General features: G+C 29.3%; 1 protein-coding gene across 2 annotated transcripts; it reads left to right on the top strand.

The window, feature by feature from the left end:
• Positions 1–481: 481 nt before the first annotated feature.
• LOC116774915 (homeobox protein MSX-1-like) lies at positions 482–19,390 on the top strand. Of its 2 annotated transcripts, none has more exons than XM_032667698.2 (3): positions 482–1,199; positions 18,432–18,619; positions 18,847–19,390. In XM_032667698.2, the coding sequence occupies exons 1-3, from the start codon at positions 830–832 to the stop codon at positions 19,087–19,089; spliced, it is 801 nt and encodes a 266-aa protein (XP_032523589.1). In that variant the 5' UTR covers positions 482–829; the 3' UTR covers positions 19,090–19,390. The 2 variants fall into 2 exon arrangements, with proteins under 2 accessions (XP_032523589.1, XP_032523590.1); XM_032667699.2 differs by having other exon boundaries at positions 18,435–18,619.
• Positions 19,391–19,852: the final 462 nt, after the last annotated feature.

Raw genomic sequence — 19,852 nt, forward strand, 5'->3', positions numbered from 1 at the left:
CTGTCTCACAGAATACAAAACATCGTTTCAGAACGGTAGCAGCAAACGTCACCCGCTTTGCACCTAGACCGTGTCATAAACAAATCAAACATGGCCGAGATATTAATGAGACAATGAGGCATTAGCTCGCTACAAAATGCCTCCGTATTCGCGAATAATTAAATCGTAAAGTCCCCTCTACGCCGCCTACAGCAGTACTCTATTTACTCCTTTTTCATTCAACACAATAGCCACTGCAATCTGATGAATGCAGAATCTGAACGTCTCAACTTCAGTTTTTGGATTAATTAAATATAAATCATATTATAACAACATAGAGTCTATATTCCGTTAATGTGAAACGTATTTATAGGTCGTATTCGTCGGTGGCTATTAATTTAAGCGCGACCAGCTCCGCCCATGCTGGATCTCTCACACATGTCAGTAGGGTCGTCTCGCTCGCACTGAATCGCTTATTAAAATTCCTCGCTTCATATCTTCGTCTCTCTCGAGCAGGGAGAGGCAGAGACTTCGCCCCAATGCCGGCGCGATAACCGACGCGTGTCCACGCGAACCATTCCGCGGATCGCGAAAAACATTCGCATTGCTAGCGACTAACGACATACGGACTGTGTTTGTGTACGCTGTGCGACCTGTTCGTTTATACTTAACACACGTGCGTTAATTATATGTTATATAAAATTATTATATATATCATATTCGTATAGCCGTTATCGAATTTGATGTGATAACAAATAAAGACAGATTGTATGGTTTTGATTCATTGAAATAACACAAAATGTGGTATTGAACCGTCGGAGCGTGAAGGAGATGAGATCTCATAGATGAGATGAAGACTTCGCTTGAATGCGAGCGGTCCGAGGCCGCTGAGAGCGGTAAGGGTCGTATATCGTTTAGCGTAGATGCCTTACTTGGCAGCAAGAGCGACACGACCAGAAACACGCCTGACGCAGTCAGCAATGACGCCGAGAGCGCTGTTGAATCTGACGATAGTGACGTTGATATAGAAGACGTCGAGTCTAATGTCGGTGATGACAGGGATGACAGAGAAGCGAACGATGATGATGAAGCCAGGAGCGGGGTGGTCGTACCACAGCCCCTCCTGCCAAGGATCTACCAGGGGCCCTCGCACGCCTGGCCGTTTGGAGCCTTCCCATGGATGGCGCCCAACCCTATGTTCAGGGCTGGCTCTCCTAACGGTAAGATATTTATGAATAAATTGTTTATCCGAAAAAAATAATCTTACGTACGTGTTTATTTTTTAAGACAAATGTGAAAATATATCAACCCTATGTTCAGGGTTGGGTCATGTAACGGTAAAATTTTTGTAAATTTATTGTATATGCCTTGTTGATATTGGCATACAAATCATGTTTTATTGGAAAAACAGAAGGGACTTCATGGCATGTGCCTTATGTAAACGTATTTTAAAATTGACATCCAAGTAATACATTTTTTTAAATAAGTTAATAGATTTGCTAAATGCAGACGATGTATTTTATTATTATTATAGAGTATTTTAAAATTTCATTTTAAGTAAACCAACGAGGCGATGAAGAAGTTTCTTTAAATATTTGCTTCAAAACTAAGATATTTTCAAGTCTTCAGTATATTACAAAAATAAGTAAAAATCATTCTCTAGACATACTTACACTCATAGTTATATACACTTAGCCATTCTCAGTATACCTGATGTCGCCGACGCGACGGCTAGCACTTAAACATTACAACAGATACTCAACACAATCTTTGCTATACATATTTAACTGTATTTATTAATATATATGCATTTTAATTACTTTATTTACAACATCCAGACGGATGGATAGATTTTTCATGAAAATATCGCAAGCATTATTCCGACATAATATATGGAAGAATTCTTATAGGATAGAGAATTAACATATAAAAAAGTGTAAAAATTAGTACAAAATCTCAATATATTTCATAATATTATTTTCGTGTTTGATACAAATTACCTCACTTCGAACGAAATAATGAATGAATATTCTTATTTTATTTCTCATCTTTAATGAATTTTCTTACAAATATTATCGTTTATTAACTTGAGTTAATTGACTTAAATTATTATGATTTAGTGATAGTTCGTAACAAAGTTCGAGACGTAACAGTAAGTACCTACAACTATTAGATTTAATAAAAAAACACTACACAAAATCTTTACTTCAATTCTATTCTAGGGATTAAATAAAAGAAAATACAATGTATAGAGACAAACAACACGACAAATCATTGTATTTTTTTATATGAAAATTAAGTTATTAATCAAAACAGGAATCTGTGTTTGACTTGAGCTTGATTTATTTATTTTACTCCTATTTCAATTCGGTCACAGACTAACTTAGTCTTAATTGAGTTAGTGCTATAGACATATATTTTGTAAGCAATTTGTCGTATAATATACAAACAGGTATATACATACATATAGAATAATTAGCATTGTAAATAAAGATACCTATCTCATTACGATTAAGTAACGTTTTTTAAATACACATAAACTCAACCTTGTCGGAGCAATTAATGTAAAACAAATAAATAATTACTTTATATCTATAATTTGACGTTTCTAGATACAAATCGGAATAATGTACACGTCTTGGACAGTTCTCGTGCATGGAAAGTTAAATACACCGCGTTAGATAACTACATACGTAGGATTAAATAGGTTTAATTAAAGTTATATGTGTTATATATAACTTTTATGTACAAATAACATAAGTTAATAACCAATGGAAGGTAAATCTATGGTTTTCGTATTTAACTTAAAGATTTTAGTTATTTTTTTCCGGAAATTCGTCTATTTCGCAGTGCCCTTAGTAGGTACGGATAGATTCGGTAGAGATATTATAAGACCGAAAATTTTTCTTTCGTAAACCCCACGATAATACCATTACATGAACATGAAACTGCAAACTATCTGTGTTAAGTTTAACGATGGAAACTCGTAGTAAGGGTTTAGACTCACATAAGATTCGAGTAAAGATAATTTCATAGTAACGAAAAACTTAACTCATTTCAATAACAAAGCATATGTTATATATCAAATTATTTAAATAACGTCCGCATATCTTTAGGTAATGACATATTTTACATATTAATAATATGTACGAATATTATTAAATAATTCATAATTTGGTTCAATTACTCATGATACAATCATTCTTAATTCTCATCATATCGATTGAGACACAGAAAAATGGAAAATTTTATTTTTTCTTTGAGATCTCGGACGCGTTGTCTACTTAGAAATAACCTTTTATGCCACGCTTTACTTATTGGTTGTTATAATTGTAGGGAAGAAAAAGAGATTGACATGATAAGAGATAGATATAGAGAGAATATTTAAGGTAGTTCATAGTATACGTTGTTAGACTGCAGCAAATTGTTGTGAAGTTTTTCTTAAGTTCATTAGTAATGTGTTTAAATTCCCTATATTCAATATAAAACGTTTTTCATTTAGTCAGTCGTTTTGTTCGTTAAGATTTATTTCCTTACGAATATTAAAGTTTATTAGCTTAAAACGTGTCGTTTCTTTTGGTTATTTGATGTTGAATTTTAAAGTATTATTGCAGATACAATTAACTTTAAAATGTTATATTAATTCTTATAGTGATTTATATAAAATTTCAAGGATTATATTTAAATTAAACATTGATAAATGACAAAATACTCCGCATCTACAAAAGACTTTTGTTTAGCTTTTAAGAAAGCACAAAAGTAAAATAGTCAATAAAGACATATAAATATAGTATTTCTCAGAACAAAATAGAAATGTAACTGGATTTATCCTAACAATAACATATATTTCCTCTAAAGTTTAGTTAACTCCACCTAACTGACAACTTTTACGATGTTTTTTTACTAGACATTAATTAACAAGTGCACTTAAAACCAAATTTATTGAAAAAACACTTCTAATATAACAATTCTTTTTTTGTATAAAACCTTCTTAAGGCAATTTCGCAACCACCTTCTAACAGATAATATAAGTTATGTTATACATATAAAGTCAGTGAAATTTGAAGGCAATGAGCTATTCCTATTATTTGGTCATAAACTACACGGTCATTACAGGGTGGCTCGTAACTCACAGAACACACCGACTACCGAGTAACTTACTTAGTTATAAAAACTGAATATCAAGGAATATGAATTCGATTGAAATATAACAAACAGTTTGTTTGAAGTCATAACAAAGACTAATTTATAAAACGAGTTCAACGACATTAACGACCTCTGTTTTGGATGCAGATGAAAATATAATTTATTGTTTAATAACTTCACGTTTACTCGAATTATAAAAAAATTTGACGAAACAAAAACATTTAATTTTATACAATGTTTTTAAGCTGATGCAATGATAATATTTGTATTGTAGCTCTTTTTCATTAATATCACTTAACTATTACTTATAAAAGTATAGTAAAATAATTCAAAAAATGTTACAAGTGATAAGCGTACGTCTTATTATATAAGTATTAAGTATTTTCATGTGTACACACGTCTGAAAACAACTCACATATTATTAGGCCTCAGAAATAAAATTCATAACATATAAATGTATAAATGTTATGAGTTTTATTTTATATATAATTCATAAATTTTACAACACAACACACAGCCCCAAATACAACACCATCGAAATACAAGCAGTGACAAAATATATGTTTATTGTAGGTATATTCGTTAAAAAAACAAACATATTCCAAATACGTTTTAATTCCATCAGAATGGAAGAGAATCTACTCATCATGGGTTACTCCAGCTGTCTTTGAGTTTCTCATGTCCTTAACCTACACTTCCAGAACCTTGACAGTTGACATTCCACCTGTGAACATTCTTCCAATACCTGCAAATCGAGCTTAAGCCGCCATCTTCTATTGTTTCGCTATAATCCCTACTATAAGTCCAAACGATGTGCTGCATGCATTTCTTGAAGCGTCCGAGCCAGCAGGCTATAAAGTTATTATTTTCCTTCCGACCTACAATAACAAAAAAAATTGAACCAAGGAATCTGCACGCTTAGTGTAAGTCAGCATCGACACACTACATACGAAGTGTTTCACGTTTCTCGTATTATAAGCTGCATTAACAATATAACGTGTAATTAATGAATGAAAAACTATCCGAGATATGTATCTAATGTAAACCTACAAAACTTGGACTAAGGTTACTGTTCTCCCAAACACTGCTGTGTCATAATTTATATTAATTATCACAAAAATAAATTAAAATTAAGTTTCACTTTATATTTACCTGTTTCTCTTAATATAACATGATATATATCCGTCCGTAATACTTTATTCGGGGTATTGGAAAGTCTAATAAGTTTGAAACAAATGAATTGCTAAAATAAAATAAGCAAATTTAGTGTAGAATAAAATAAAAATTTAGAAATTTTTGCTAAAAAGATTGCAATCAATTTAACATGTCACAGTCTGCGCATTTGAAGAGCGACCATGTACCTTAAGGACACGCACATACACATAAACACACACATACAAAGCTGCTTAGACTTTAGAAAACTATGTTTTTACTGACGAGATCCAAAAATGGCTATAACCATTAATTAGCTACAATGTATGGCTTGGCTGCTGACATTAAAGAACCATTAAGAAATTAAGAATAAAAATAATTAATTAAACATCCTATAGGACGGTGTGGAAATACATTACAATATCATGAGCATTCGAAACGCCTGACGAAAAATATTTAGCAAAATAATACAAAAAATATTATATACATGAATTATTATCGGAATAAGAATAGTTCATGTTTGTTTTATAGGAAATTTACTTTATATTTAACTTCACGATGCTGAATTCTATACAGAGCGTTATTTTTTTTTTATTAAGTAAGTGTTGGTATTTGTCTAATGTATTTTATAGTGACATCCATTTGTCATGTCGCGGTATATATTTTTTCTTAAGACACACATGAACTTTACAAAAACAAAACAATACGCAATTAAAGAATGCTTCAAAAATATTCAAGTTATTTATGAATGAACATATTTATTATTAACATATCTTAAATATTAAATTTTAAGAATTATTTAATATTATAAAAAAGAGTAAACGTATTTTTTTTTAAATCAAATTAAATAAAAATTCCATTAAAAATCCAAATCCCTGTCCTCATAAATCTTTTTCATTTTTATCAGAATTAAAATTATTTATCAAAAAAAATACCTAAATAATTAATAACGATCAATAATATTTTATTCGAAAAAAAGTATATAAAAATGACCGATGATAATAATTAAGAAGGAAGAATAAGACATAAAAAAATATAAAAGTAATTTAATTTGCAAATCAGGACGGAACGTAATTATTTATTAAATTAAAAATATTAATTACTAAGCAATTACAGGAAATATTATTTAAATAAATGAGAAAAAAAACTATATGCTTTTGCTTATTTTATTCATTAAACATATGTACCTTTGCAATATTAATGTGTGCATAAGAATATGAATTTGTACATTTTGAACTGATAAATGTACATGTACTAGTGGGCCATACGAATGAAAAGTACAGACACAGCAGGCATATATATTATATAACAGTCAGTGCTGCCCGATGCAATATATAAATATACATTTAAAGAAATCACATAATGAATTTGTCCAACGAACGCAATGAGCTAACCTTCATTACTGTTGTCACTCAAACGATTCAATTACTACACTGTATTTAACTGGGATTGAATTATGACACGCTGTAATTACTAGCTTTATATGTATATTTTTTTTTTGTCAAAGTTAATATATAAACAGCCATACATTTCGTCAATGTATTTAAACTAACGTTATATTTTTTTTTAATTTCTCACAAAACATATTTCTAAACTATAATTCTTAAAATGTAATTATTAATTCGTGAATGTAATGTATATGTTATATTAATAACTTTTACGTGAAAAGACGAATGGTACTCGTTTCTTTTCATACGGTTAAGCATCCATTGAGAGAGGAGGGCATTAATTAAAATTATTTACAAAGCTATTATAGTTTTTGTTAAACGTGAAAGTTGAATGTTTATTTAAAAACAAGAATATAAGCCTTAAATGTTGGCTTATTAAAATAAATTATTTTGCGGAATCAATTTTTTTTTATGTATAACTCAAATTGCGTCGGCCATTTTGTATCGCTATAATAATATGACGCGACTTCATTTTTTTTTTCACAATTAACTCCACAGTATAAAAAGTCTTAGCTGTAATCTGTCACTGTAGATAACAAATATATTAATAAGTATAATATTTTAGTAACTTGACGAATTTTTCGTAATACATCAACATACGCATTTTTCATTTGTAGCTAAATACTCAATTATCATAGTAATTTGAAACGTAGGTTGTGTATTTAGTTTTCAAATTTGTAGACACAAAAGCATTTGTTCAGTTAGTTAAAAACTATTTTTTAGATCAGCCATATAACAATTATTATATATATATATATATATATATATATATGTATGTGTGTGTGTATGTGTGTGTTTGTCCATTCGTTAACTACGACAGAAGCTAGCTAGACGATGGTGATGTCATTTTGTTTTTGGAAATAAAATTCAATTTAATAAAGACAAAGTTACTTTCTTTAAAAAAACGTTTTAAAAAGAAAATATGATTTTTTATATGATAAAAGATTCATTCCACCTTAATACTTTTCATAAAAATTTTCATTATAAAAAAATATGTCTGAAACATCACATCTTAATAAAAACAGATATTATGTTTGTTTATAATAAATCTATTGATATATACAAATAAAAATACAAGGCTAGGTTATACTCATAACTCATTTATCTTGCGCGAATACATATAGTCACAGATTATGTTATATGTATTTTTTGTTAAAGTGGACAGCCCTTACTATAAATATAAAGTTATTTACTGTACTGCGGTATTTGTGTTATAATTTAATTCATCTGTAACTTTGTTATAATATTTTATTAACATTCAACCTCCTTGTTAATGTGTATTGGCTGTGTAATTTTTTATTCGTCCTTTTAGTCGTTTTTCAAAAGATATTAAGAGACAAAAAATTTATTAGTATTTATTCTATAAAATTAACTTAAACGTTAAGAAAATGCGATATCGCAGAATTGTTCTCATTGCTTATTACGTCAATCTTTTTTTAATAGAAAAATAGGGATGCTTTTACTTGTTTTTTTTTCCTCAGGGATTTTTTTGGAAAGCCGTCATATATTTTTAAAGTAATGTTAAATCCCGGAATTCATTTTGTATATGATGTGAAACATGTTTTACAATCATATAATTTATATTTATATGACAAAAAAAAAACTATCAAAATAATCATAACAATTTTTTTTTATCTAAAATAGAAATAAAAGCTTAATTCAGCTCTACTATAGCATAGAAGAACATAAGTAGCTAGTATTCAACAGCTGTAAGAGCTATTACCCGGCTCGTCCTACAAACTTGGAACCGTCTCGCTTAAACAACAACAACATATCGCTTCGGGCATCTGTAATTAATAAATAGCTTAGATTAAATAGATAGAAAATTTCTTGGAATTATCTCTTTTGTAACGCAAAGCAAATGAGTTAGAAAAAGCATACTTAAGTATGTTAGGTTTATATGAAATGTACCTATAATTTTAATATTACAAGGCTAAATTCACGCGACTAGGATATAGTAATTGATTTTTTTTAAATACTGTATACATAAATTTAAAAAAAATCAATAAAACACGATTTTTTTATGTATAAAAAATAACTATCAATTTAGTTTTTAAACACATTATTCAATAAAATATCGATTTTATTGCGTACACCGAAACCAAATTGATTGCTGATGACAGCAAATGACCTGTCTTATTGATTGGACCAGGTGTTTTTTTGGCTTCAATCTAAGCAAAGCCACGCCAAAACGTCATACTATATACAAACTTCTAGAAAACCGTTACCAACATAAATAAACAAGTTTAATTAATGACGTATAATAAATTACTGGCAGTTTATTATTTGAATAGTTTTTAATTAAAACATCATCGATATAAAAATGTTTCTAACACACGCCGTATCTATTAAGGTCAAACACTGTTAAGTGATTTGTATTGATGTAAGGCCGTACGATTTTGAAGATATACGTATTATTTATGGGCTATTAACTGTTTAAATATTCATAATTTTTTTTTGGGAACTTCTAATTAACGAAGTTGTTAATCTAGTTTAGCAGCTCGTAAATTGATTTGTAATTAATTTGATATATATATTGAAAACTCCATGGAGATTGGTTCTGTTTGATTCTTTTTTAATGTCTAGTCCAAAACCATACTGCCGATTTGATTGTTTTTGTGATTTGATTCTTTAAAAAAGGTTTTATATTCGGCATTAAATATAATTAATAGTATTTTTAGTGATTTCGAAAGTGTAGATCCTCAAATCGACTTGTTTATTTTTAATAGAATTCTATAATTATTTTGTGTACACCTATGCTGATATTTTTTACTTTTAGTAATCACATGGTTACTAAAAACAATAATGGAAATATGAGACAATTATTCCGATGAGATTGTTCTTTAAAAATTTCTTTCAATATCTCAACACTTTTTTAGTATTCCATACAAATTTGAGAAAAAAAAATCTTAAATGATTATTAATTTTACAAATAGTGATACAAAAAAAAATTATCATTTTTTTTTCAATTACATTAAGATCTAAATAATTCAATCATTAAAAAAATATTTTTTTTGTTATTATTTTATGTAAAATTATATACTTGACGAAAAAAGTAACAAAAAAAATATAAACTTTTTATAAGAGTTAATCTTATTTGATATTCGTCTTATATAAATTCGGAATTTCTCTTTGTTATTATACATATAATCTCAGCACGTGGAGTAATTGGTTATTTTCGTTTCAAAGCCACATTATCAATGATACAGTTGAACCGCGTTGATTTCTGTTTATGCTTTGATAAATGTAATTTATTTGATAACGCTTTACTATTGAAGTATTTTATGATTTAGTTACGCTTTAACTTTATACTTATCGGCTTTATGTAGCGCTAATATTACATATAATATTATTGTTTACAGCACTCATATCAAACCGTGGCTATGTCCGATTTTATTGAATGTATTGATGTATTTTAATAACGCGAAATAAAGTATTATATGAGACGATAGTGAAGAAAAAAATATAGTAGATCTCAAGTGATTCTACCAGGTTATTGAACGAATGCAATACGTCAAACATTTTTCTAGCTGTCTTAAGTAAATAGATTTTGTGTGAGTGATCTCTGTAACAGTCAGAAGATGTTGAACCGAAAATTCATAAAGAAAATTGCGTAGTTATCGTGAAACAGAAATACAAACATATAAAATGTTACTATGATTTTATTGCGCATTTATTTGCTCTATTACGATAAAGGGAAATAAGAAAACTAATATAATTTTCTGACTAAAAATATAAAAACATTTTTGTTACTTTTGTGAATTTTGAAACAATTTTTTTAATATCAAACAAAACAATTCGTTACACATGAAATTAAAGTTGTTTACATTAATTATCTCTTTCTGTTGTCCAACGACAGACACGGGTGATGTTAAATAATTCAAAGCACATTTACGCATTAATTCCTCTTCGATTATTATATAAAGTTTATTTGATTGAAGTATTGTTAGCGCGTTGTAATACGAGCATCGATTTTTAATATTGCATTGAGCACAGTCACGCAATATCATTAAATTGACGCCAGACGATTTTATACCTTATGTGTAAACAAATAAAACATAGAATCTGAATGAATTACATTCGTTTGAAATCAAATCGTGTTGACAGCATTTGTCATACTTTGGAAATTGAAGTCGCTCGTTAAAGAAAATTATTTTTCTTAAATGTGCAAAAAAATTATTTTGAACGCCTGATTGAAATCCATTCTTCTATATTATTTAAAAATGTTATACACGTTTCTACATACAAATGTTGTCATATTGATTACGTTCGGAAATTAATTTTCTTTTATTTATAACATTACTTTATGGGGTTGCCTTTATAAAAATAGTTTATATTTACAATTACAAACCTTGAACACAATTCGCAGTAATTTTTTTGTCTGCAACAATTGATCTTACATTGTAGCAAAATATAAATCCATATCTTACAGACCAAGTAATAAAATATATCAATGAGAAAAATCAAATAGATTAATTAAATATTGATTAAGATAAAATAATATATGGAATTACTCATTTCCCGTTCATAACAAGCATCAATACAGACATACATAGCTTGTCAGGACACCGTGTTGCCATTAATTACAACTAATTGCGTCTCGAAATAAAGTGTAGCAACACATTGAACTGTCAATCATCGTATGAAAGAATAAAAAATGTCATTAATGTTCTCATTCGGTAAAACGGAGTTATGAACCGGGGATAGAAGGAAACCTTATTTTTTTAAACTAGCCTTCTAGCTACTGACAATTAGTGCTAAGGGCCGCATGCCGTATCAAGGAATTTTTGATTTATTATAACATGTATCGATGTCTCTAAGCTGGACGGACAGACAGGAAGATATTTTAAAACAAACGATTTCTAATCTGCTTCCATAAAGCGCTTGAAGCGATTCAGTGATCACTAAATGTTTTTCTTAAGCAATTTAACAATTATTTTTACTTAAAATTTAATCGATAATAACTATTTAACCTACAAAATACTCAAACTTAATTCACCCAAAAAAAAAATTCACAGAGCTAATAATAAACACAAAGGACAGATGTTATTTCCACAAATATTTATAATTTCCCTTCTATTATTTAAAAAGCCGATGTAATAACATACAAAAACAAGAGTATTTGATATAAACGCTAAATGCTTTGAGTTTATAAAAAGACAATGGAGTCGTTTCGTTGTATGAACGTCTGTGGTGGTCTCATTTTTATTTAAATTAATTATTAAGCCACACTTCCCAGTACATCTTTTAATGGTTGTGGTTTTTATGTGACGCTAATGAAACTAAATTACTCCTAGATCGAACGAGTCTCTTAACTAGCGTTGTGGGAACCCTGTACATCGATATGCAGATAAGTTTTTTGTTAAGGATGACAGCGATTAAATATGGCGTGAGACAAAAAATATATATATTTAAATACGCTCACTATGGAAACCGATTGCGAAGTACAAATTTTTCTCGAAGCCATTAAAGTTGTTTGTAAGCTATCCGTAACGAGAATTGCCACTCGACAAGCTAACTGTAATTACACAGCTTTCCTCACCAAAACGGGACCAGCATTTTAATGTGTGAGAAACTGCTGTTTTATTGTTATATGTAATCTTTTTTTCTCAATAAAGTAAAACCAATTAACTTTTTCCTCGGTTTCTATAAATCAGCGACACATTTTAACTTCAATAGACGAGAATTCCGTTTTAAATTGTATATAGTTAGAGGCTCATAACATAACTAGTTATTAACTGCGGCTTTGACTGGGAATTGTAAATATTTATAGTCAAAAATGTAGCAAAATTTTATAAATATTTAGAAAGGAGCTATTCTATATATATATAAGAATATTATCAGAGAGATTTTAGAAAGTTAGTTTTCAAAAATACTGATTCTTAAAATGTTACTATAGTCTTGATATATTTTGTATGAGAAAGTATTTTAAAATACAATCATCTTGAAGTATCGCGACTTGGAATTATTTTTCTTTGACACTGCGCTCTTATTGGTTGTGTGGTGATAATATAAAACCTTACACAATAATCTATATGAAAAATAAGAGAAACTTTCAAATCTATTATTATCTGAGATTATAACATTGAAACAAACAAACAGCCTTATCAGATGAATTAAGAATTAAATCTCTATAAAAAAAATTAAAAAATTGTGTTTTAATAACACTTCAGAATTATTATAATAGTATGAAATAGAATAATAATAAAACAGGTTCGGGAAAATTATTTCTAGAAAATTAAATATAATTGAAATTATATCTGAAAAAAAAAACGATATATTCAATTAACACGACATTAGGTCATTTTTTCTTCACCTGTCAAATAACATTTAACAAAAATGACAGTGAATTTAACAGGTGATTTGAAGCAAACATCCTATTTATTTGTATTAATTAAGGTTCCTGAACTAAACACGGAACGTTTATTTTATTATACCAAGACAAAATCAGAAAAGGCTACGTGGAGTTATGTAACAAAATTATTAAGCAAGGCTCATAGTTTTCTAAAATGTCATAATAAATGAAAATACTATGAAAGATGTATAGATGTAGGGATTCCAAAACACAGAAAGCATTACCGGTTATTTTTTTACTTTTACCGGTTACTTTTTACACCACAGATGTTATGTTCATCGACATCATAATGTTACCAGTGAGAGGGTCTCTATACATCTCTTAAAACAAGAAACAGTTAAAATCCAAAATAAAAAAAAAATATCATCAAAAATAAACTACAGCGAAATAATAACATTATCTATAATTTCGATGTTGCCATAATGGTAATGTATAAACAATAATGGTAGTGGCATCCAAGTGGCCGGGGGATATTAAATAAATTATTTGTCAGTAGCGCTCTGCCGTATATGGAACTATATACAGGTGAACCAATTACAACGAAGGAAAAAACTATAGACAAATTGCAAAATGCGGCTCCGTTGCCTAACAATTAGTACGTCCACATTGTTCCAATGGTTGGCAACAGATTAAAAATATTTTTGACTTTTTATTTTTTTAATTTATACACTCGGTTCCAATCATACGGTTTAGTATAGGTAATAAAGTGACTGTTTTTTTTTATTGATAATTTTTTATTAATTAGATTTTAGAATCATATTTATTTAATATATACATAAAATAGCTAAAATTAAATTAAATGAGAAAACATTAGTATAATACAGACTTACAAAATACAAGATGTTTTTACAAATGAAATTCTAGGGAGCGATTTCATTAAAATACCTATATATTTAATTTCATACGCCGTAAAGGCGGACAAAAAATTCAGCCGACATATATCCATCTCTTTCACAGCTCAATATTTCCATTACCGTGGAAGTGAGAAGGCCGTATTGATAAGGCTTTAGATAAGTGAAGTCTACACGAGCACAAAATTATACAATCAACAGACATCAAGTTTTTATCAAATACCGACATTATAGCCGTCATAACCGTTCAATGGATTTTAACCCTTAATAACGAACAAACAAAATATACATTCGTGTGAGCGTTCATCGTGTCCGTCAGTAGATCTAATATATTTATCGTTGGGTAAAACAAACACATTTTTATGTATTTCCTTTGTAATTTTCTGAGTTTATTGATCTCACTGTAAATCGTTGATTTCAAGTATATCATTAACAGACTATAAAAATATATAAAATAACCATAAAAGACATATATTTATTCTATGTTAAAAAAAAAATCTCAACTACTACTGTTTTATAACAATTCATAGTAAGTTTTAATGGATTATTATTATTATATTTCCTAAAATTTTTATATCCATCAAAACGAAATGTCAACTCCACTTTGAAAATAAAAAATTAACTTTAGAATAGTTAATATAAAATTTCATTTTCAAATCAATTTATTTAAAAAAAAATAATGTATTAGTCACGAGAAAAATAATTAATATGGCGTCCGCACGAGATCTAGCCGTTGTTAATTATCTGTAATTGTAAATCAATCAGTAACAAGAAAACTTACGTCCGTATAGAACAAAAAAAATAATTCAAATCATAGACAAGAACTTTTTTTTTTCTAATTTATCTTAATATAGATGTAATTGTTAAACGAAGATTAAATATATTATTGTGAGTATGGAATGTCTCCGCTTTATTGATATCGGTTAATGATTAAATGAATTATTTATTAAATATGTATTTTATGTCAGTTAACTTAATGTATCGATTACTTCATCGCGCTTATTATGAACTAGATCCCTACCGATGCAGATTCAAAGACTCAATGCTTTTATTGCTGATATAAGTCAGTCAGTCTGTCAGTCTATGTCTCGTGTTTACTGCTTGAGAGGATAAAAATTTGTGAACATTAAATGTTTTGAAAATTACATTTCTCATTACAACACACAAGTTACTTATCGTTAATTCAGACTTAATTCTGTATTTAAAAGTTAAAAAAAAAATATTACAGTGATAAATATTCAAGTTTAGTTATATACCAATATATCATACTTTCCAAATTTTAACTTAAAATAACCTTTATAACAAGAACGCAAGCCTTTTACAATGTTAACAGCATTTCTTAAGTTACATCATACACGGTAAGTGAAACAAAACGAATAGCTTAAATAAAACAAAAACAAATCTCTTTATGGAATCCGTTTAACAAAGGGTCATCCAGCTCTCCTGCAGTAAGCGCATAATACCTCAAAATAGAATGAGATTACAATAATCCAATTACACAATGACATTGACAACTAAATCCTATTAAATATCCCAAACAGTCGTAATTGGCGGCCATTTTACAGTCTGTCATCGCAAAATGGCGGGAGGCGCTGGAAAATAAATACGTTCAGGAATGGATATTATATCTTCATTAGTGCATCCATTGATACGTCCGATTGTGATATTGAAATAGTCTGTGTTTTATCACGTTCCAGATAAAGCTTTGGTTATTTTTGAGGCCATTGTGTTTTTTCGTTGTTACTTTAAGTGAATGTTTCAGTTGTCGGCCGTCTGATTCGTATTATTCCTTATATTATTTTGTATATCGCTTTGTTATTGTTTAAATTGTTATGCCTGTGATCAATACATATTATAAAATCAAGTCCCTCGCCGCGTCTGTCTGTCCGTCTGTGCGCGATAAACGTAAAAACTTCTGCACCGATTATCAAACAGCTATCACCACTTGATAGTGTGATTCTTGAGAAATGTTTCAGTATATAATTTGTTAAGTTTTCGTATTTACTTGTGTGTACATTAACGATATTTGTTGAAGATGTTGGCAAAACATGAGCCATGTGAGCGCGTTTAACGAAAACGCTGCCTAAAGTCTTTGAGATATAACGAAATAATATATGGTGGAATTGTATTTTTTATACAGGTCTATAGAAAAGTCCGCGGTGGTATATGTCTATACTTTTAGGATAATATATCCAATTTACAACTTTTAAAAATTGACATTCCTAAAGCGTTTTTTGGAAAGCTATTTACATAAATACGGTATTAAGTCATGTCAAAATAGATTACTTCGTTTTCAACCTTTTAGCAAAATAACTTTTTAAATCATTTCATTCGGGCGTCCCATTTGAAAGTTATCATAAGTTTAATAGTTGTAAATATTAAAAAGGCTGTTTTATATTTTTGGTAAAGAACCCGTGCAACGCCGGGGCAGGTACCTAGTTTATTAATAAAAACGTTTTATATGAACAAGCTAATATGATTTTAGGACGTTAAGACGTAAAAATGATTTATATATAATGAACAACCTACTGTTTTATAATTTCAACTTCCACGTTGACATTGAGGTGAAGTTTAAAAATACCTTAGTATATAATTATTCCAATCTATTCTTACCGTGAAAGTGTTAATTTAAAATCAATAAAACAATGAACATTTCCTTATCAAATAGTATAAACAGTACGTTTATAACGTTTTGTTTGTTAATAAAGGTCGATGCGATTATAAAATAAAGATCAAATAATAGTATTCATGAACCGAAAACAAAGGCTTAGAGGAAATTGAAATATTAACATTTGTATTGATTATATTAAGGCGCAAACAATAAAACGTAGACTTAATGCATCGCTCAGCGCATACATTAATATAATTAGTGAATATTTATTATTCGTCTGGATTCGTTAATCAACTTGCACTGTTTTAACCTTTCTTTGAAAAAAATACAAATCCTATTATGCAAACTATTTGTGTACAGACCTTGGGTTTTGGTTATTAAAAAAAATACTAAATGTTTTTTTTATAAATGTAATTGTATAACATATTACATTGTAACGTAATTATCAAACAATGTATATATATATACAAATCTATAATAGATTTTATGTCCACCGGAAAGCGGATAATGTCCGATTCGAGCGCAATTTCATAGACACATTGTTTTAAATTGACATTCCAATATATGTGAATGTCTGTCATTCACGTAGAATAGATTAAAAATTCGAATTTGGAATTAGAAGGAATTTGAAATTGGCATAATAATTATTCAATTGTTTTTTTTTTTTTTAATTTAAAAACTGCATAATATAAGTATTTGTATTGACGATTAGAATTATACAGATTATATTATTATCATACAATTGTCTTACTTTATTTGAATGTCTTTAAAAAAAATTACGAAAATTATATTCATTAAATGTAATTATATAAAACTTAATTTTGTTTAACAATGTAATGTATAGTAACAATGTAAAGTTGCTAAGGTTATTTTTTATTTATTTGTAGTGTTTTTCTAGACAAAAAATATAGCTGGAGTCATTAAAAAAATACATCATTATTTTATTAGACAAACTCCTTCGTGTTTTCTCCACAGAGTAAACAAAATTATAAATCATTCATTAAACAACAATGTTGCCTTAAAAAAAATCTAGCACCGTGATTTATATTTCATTCATATTTATATAACCATAAGATTTACACACACATATACATATAAATATATACATATAAATATATATATATATTTCGTAATAAAATAAAAAATGAATTTTTTCTATTGCAAATCAATTAAGTAATTAAAATTAAAAACCGAACGGATAAACGTCGTTTGCAAAATTTCACAAAAAATACAATAATTTTGCGGAATCGATTTCATTTAATTATATATATATATATATAGAATATTCTTAGAAAAAGATATTCAAATTATGTTCAAAAACCATCTTTGTTCAGAACTCAAATAAAACGAAATATAGAAAATACACAAATTATATATTTTTTTGCCATGAAATATATTTTGAAGTCCACGCCAACAAAGTCGGGGACAAAATAAAGTGTAGGTATACCTACATATACAACATATGTGTGTTGGTGATATTCAAGAAATAAATATTCAAAGAAATACCAATGGATTCAAATACTCAATTAAAAATATATTATTGTTACAATATTTAATAATAATGTAGAAATTTTGTTAGACAAAAGAAAAAAAGCTTTGGTGTGGGAAAGTGTCTTAATCTCCCTTTTTTGTAGATTAAAACAAAATGTTCAAGGAGCCACATTAACATTAAAGGGTAGCCGACTTTAGTTTATATTGAACATAAATCAAAAGAAAAAAAAACTATTTTCCGAGTATCGATTAAGAAATCTACATGTTATAAGCGTTATAAGAGGGAAGTTGCTCACGCTTATACGAAGACGAACCGCTCGGGGTTCCTCCTCCAGATATCAATGGGTGGTCACAGATGTCTCCCACATATAAACCATTGATGCACGTTTGTCTTTCAGCAGGAGCTCCGAGCGGTCCGCCCGTAGTCCGCTGTCAGTTAAGGAAACACAAGCCCAACAGGAAGCCGAGAACACCGTTCACAACACAGCAGCTCCTGGCCTTGGAGAAGAAGTTCAGGGACAAACAGTACCTGAGCATCGCGGAGAGAGCTGAATTCTCATCGTCATTGAGACTGACGGAAACTCAGGTGATTTGGTATAGAGCATTCACTTCGGTAGATATTAGCAAAATACTAAGTTATGATGTCCGTGTGTCTGGTTTTAAAGAAACCATAGCTAATCCTTGTAACAAATCCTAGCTTTACTAGTATATAAGTTATTTGATTGTCAATTAAAATTTCCCTAACAATCTTATATTTAAAACGACCCAAAACCATATCAAACTGCAATCGAATAAACGCCATGATATTTCCAGGTGAAAATATGGTTCCAAAACCGTCGAGCGAAAGCCAAGCGTCTACAGGAAGCGGAGATAGAAAAACTTCGTCTCTCAGCTCGTCCTCTCCTACCGCCTTCGTTCGCGCTGTTCGGAGGTGGAACACCACCACTGTTCGCCGCCATGGCCGCGGCGAGACCGCAGCTCAGCTTCCTGGGCGGCCCGCCCACGCACCAACACGCCATCAACATGAACATACTCAACTCCCTCCAACCGCATTGACGTTTAGAGCACGCGGTCGCGCGTGACAGCCCGCCATCTTAGGACATGGCGGCCGGGGTGACATTTGAAATAAGTGATAAAAACTCCGTGGTGGTATAGTGCCAGTACTTAATTCATTCGAGCGAGTGGTATTGCTGTTGAGTTCTTACTATAGATGAATACATAACTATTGGAGAATAAGTGCAATTTGTTTATTAGGACGACACTGAGTAAAGGCGCGACAGCGATTAGCGGACGGATGTACGGAATCGCTTCCGCTTATATAATTAAGCGACTGGTCCTCGCTTCCGCCTTCGCCGGGGACAAAATTATAGCCATAACTAACAATAAAGATACATGTAAATATAGTTTTAAATATAGTTCGTATTCAATTTGTTATAAACTATGCGACATTAACGAAACACAATAAAATTAATAATTAAGTTGATTATTTATTTTCTAAGCGTGTAACTAAACCTTACCGACGTTAAGGCGGATGATAGCTAATTATGTTATTTCTTAGCAAATTAAAAATTTAAATCACATAAACTATAATTTTTATGACATTTAATGTAAGATATTTTTTGGTTATGTTTACTATAACGTATAATTTCATAGAATTAAACATGTTTATATTATTCGCTGATGAATTACAAATTAATTTAAGATATGTATATAAATATATAGTAATTTATTTAATACGTATGTAAAATATAAGTTAACTCAGCTATTAGGACTCTTTGAAAAAACTGTGTGATTTCTGAACGGAGATCGTTTCTAACGA

Source organism: Danaus plexippus, chromosome 23 (assembly GCF_018135715.1).
Source record: "Danaus plexippus chromosome 23, MEX_DaPlex, whole genome shotgun sequence".
In the NCBI taxonomy this organism is placed as follows: domain Eukaryota; kingdom Metazoa; phylum Arthropoda; class Insecta; order Lepidoptera; family Nymphalidae; genus Danaus; species Danaus plexippus.